This window comes from Penaeus vannamei, chromosome 20 (assembly GCF_042767895.1).
Source record: "Penaeus vannamei isolate JL-2024 chromosome 20, ASM4276789v1, whole genome shotgun sequence".
NCBI classification, from domain to species: Eukaryota; Metazoa; Arthropoda; class Malacostraca; order Decapoda; family Penaeidae; genus Penaeus; species Penaeus vannamei.
In genome coordinates this window covers 26101635-26104134 of record NC_091568.1, presented here as the reverse complement: position 1 = coordinate 26104134, position 2500 = coordinate 26101635, and the positions used below count along the sequence as shown (strand labels likewise).

The 2500-nt window shown below is 33.2% G+C and overlaps 1 protein-coding gene across 10 annotated transcripts in view; it reads left to right on the top strand.

Moving 5' to 3' along the window:
- Positions 1-2500, top strand: part of PhKgamma (phosphorylase kinase gamma) — a 47347-nt gene that overhangs the window by 35357 nt on the left and 9490 nt on the right. For 3 of the 10 annotated variants that reach the window (XM_070135247.1, XM_070135246.1, XM_070135240.1), the window contains exon 6: positions 1602-1692. The exons of the other annotated variants lie outside the window; for them this stretch is intronic. In XM_070135247.1, the coding sequence (XP_069991348.1) occupies positions 1602-1692 (91 nt within the window). The remainder of the gene's footprint in view (positions 1-1601; positions 1693-2500) is intronic. 10 annotated transcript variants of the gene reach the window in all.

Genomic DNA, 2500 nt, shown 5'->3' with positions numbered 1-2500 from the left:
GGAGCATTCTCTGTAACCATAAGTATCTCTAACCCAACACTGCCAGATATGGCATGTTCATACACGCCAGGCACACTGTAAGTTTAACTAAATTACCCCCTACAATGTGGATGATGTTATGGTCATATCATGGAAAAATCTGGATCAAGGACCAGGTGACATGAACATACTGTCATTGTACAAAATGGCCACAGGCTGGATGATATGAACTTGTTGTTATGAGCGAAGGCCAGGGTGACGGAAAGGACTCACCACGAGTGCGCATACCTCTTAGAGTGTGATGTGACTCCTTTGGTGCTTAGAAGGGGGCTTTGGCATTATTCCCATCAATAAATAAATGTGGAATATAAGATGCATAAGCAGTGCCTGGAAGAATGCTGGCTCCAGGGAGGATACCATTTCCATGCTGCACATTGTATTCCTGGCTGATATAATCAGTGGTGTAGGTTGTATTAAGAAATATTGAAAATTACAAAAAAACAAGATAAAGGACACAAATAAATAAATGTTCCATATTTTTTTTTTTCTTCCACTGAGTTATTTACTACATAGAATGATGATATGTGCAAGGAAAATAAGCTATTACCATCTGGATAAAACAAATAAAAGATAAATATGGACATTGGAAAATGGGAAAAAAAACTATAAAAGTTTATACAAAATTACTTTGCAAAGGGGAGGCACAGAGTTTGTCACTGCTCCTGGCTGTTCATGCAGGCCTGGCCTACGCACCACACACACAGGATGTTGGCTACATACACAACCCACTGCACATATAATCAGCACCATGATTTCTGTGACACAACCGGATCCAAGGGGGTAATTCATTTTACACATAGATGGTTACACAAGTACTAAGTCACCAATGATCCAATTATGACTACTACCTGACTCATCTCTTTACCCTATTCCTTGATTTTTAAAATCATTTTCTGGTATCTTATATTGCTGTTAGAAATGTCAGTTACTCTATAATGATTTCAACGAATATAATGAAAATAATAACAGTGATATTGATAGCATTTGTAATAAATACATTTTTCCTGTAAACAATGAAAGGCAATAACAGCAATATAAAATACCAGAAAATTATTTCCAGAAACCAAGGAAGAGGGTCAATGGATGAGATGGGTAGTACTCGTAATTGGAGCATTGGTGACATAGTACTTGTGGACCCATCTATGTGTAAAGACAATAAATTAATTAAACTCACAGTGGGATGGCACGTCTGTATATGTCATCCCTAGCAGCATCTGGTTAACCTTGTTATGCTCCCAATAATCCTAATGGGTAGCATCAGTAATTGGGAATTTTGTTGTATTGGATATACTCCTCTCTTATCTTCTACCTCATCTTATACTCCAATTTTTATTCTTTGTGCAGTGTATTATGACAAGTAAAAAAAAAAAAAAAAAAAAAAAAAAAAAAAAAAAGACAAGTGAAATGTTCCTTTGTGTGTTCATTCTATTTATATTTCTGTGTGTATTTATATTGTTATGGTTAGTATTTATATTTTAAATTAAATTTTTGTGTGTTGCATTCTTAAACTCTTGTGTTTCCATGTTATCTGCATGTCAATCATTGGTGGTGTATCGGCACAGATGTTTGTGGTACGCCAGGTTACTTGGCTCCAGAAGTCCTTCGCGTTGCCATGTTTGAGGGCTCTCCAGGATACTGGTGTGCCGTTGATCTGTGAGTTTTATGTGGACTAGCAATTTTTATTATTTAAATTATTATTATTTTTTTAATGACCCGGTTTTCTTTTGTTTCTTTTGTGTTGTATTTTACTTATCGTCATATTTTGTGAAATATCTGTTTTAGGAAGTATGTTACTTTCTTGTAATTTTTATATGATTATAGCTCTATCATCTGTATTGTGATTTTTAGCTGAATTTGATAGCTTTTGACTTTTTCTTTTCAGTATTTGATGTATTCAGTAGAAGACTAAGGTAGAATGTTGTGTAATGAGAAGATTATTTGTCCTAATTTTTCTGTAGTTTTCAGATGAGTTGACAAACTCTGAAGCTCGATCTAATTGCAGTTATTGTTGCTTTTTTATTGGTATTTTTACTAACTTATTTCACACTTGCATGCACTATTTTTAAACACAAGCACACCTACATACATATGCACACACATTCACATATACACACATGCATCATTGCCCACTGCTTATACCCTTATTTCATAGCCTTCAAAAACAAGCTTGCTGTTGTGCAGAGAACCTTAACAACAGTTAGATTTTGAGGAAGATCTTTCTTGCTTACCTTTAGGTAATGTTTTTTAATGAAAAAATAACAAGAACTATTTATGATAACTGAGAAAGATCTCAAAGAATACTAAATAATGTGATCCAATTTTGCTTACCTATTATATATGTATGTATAGATATGAATATAGATATAGATACAGACAGTATATTATAAATATAATATATGCATTATTTATATGATATATATATATATATATATATATATATATATATATATATATATATATA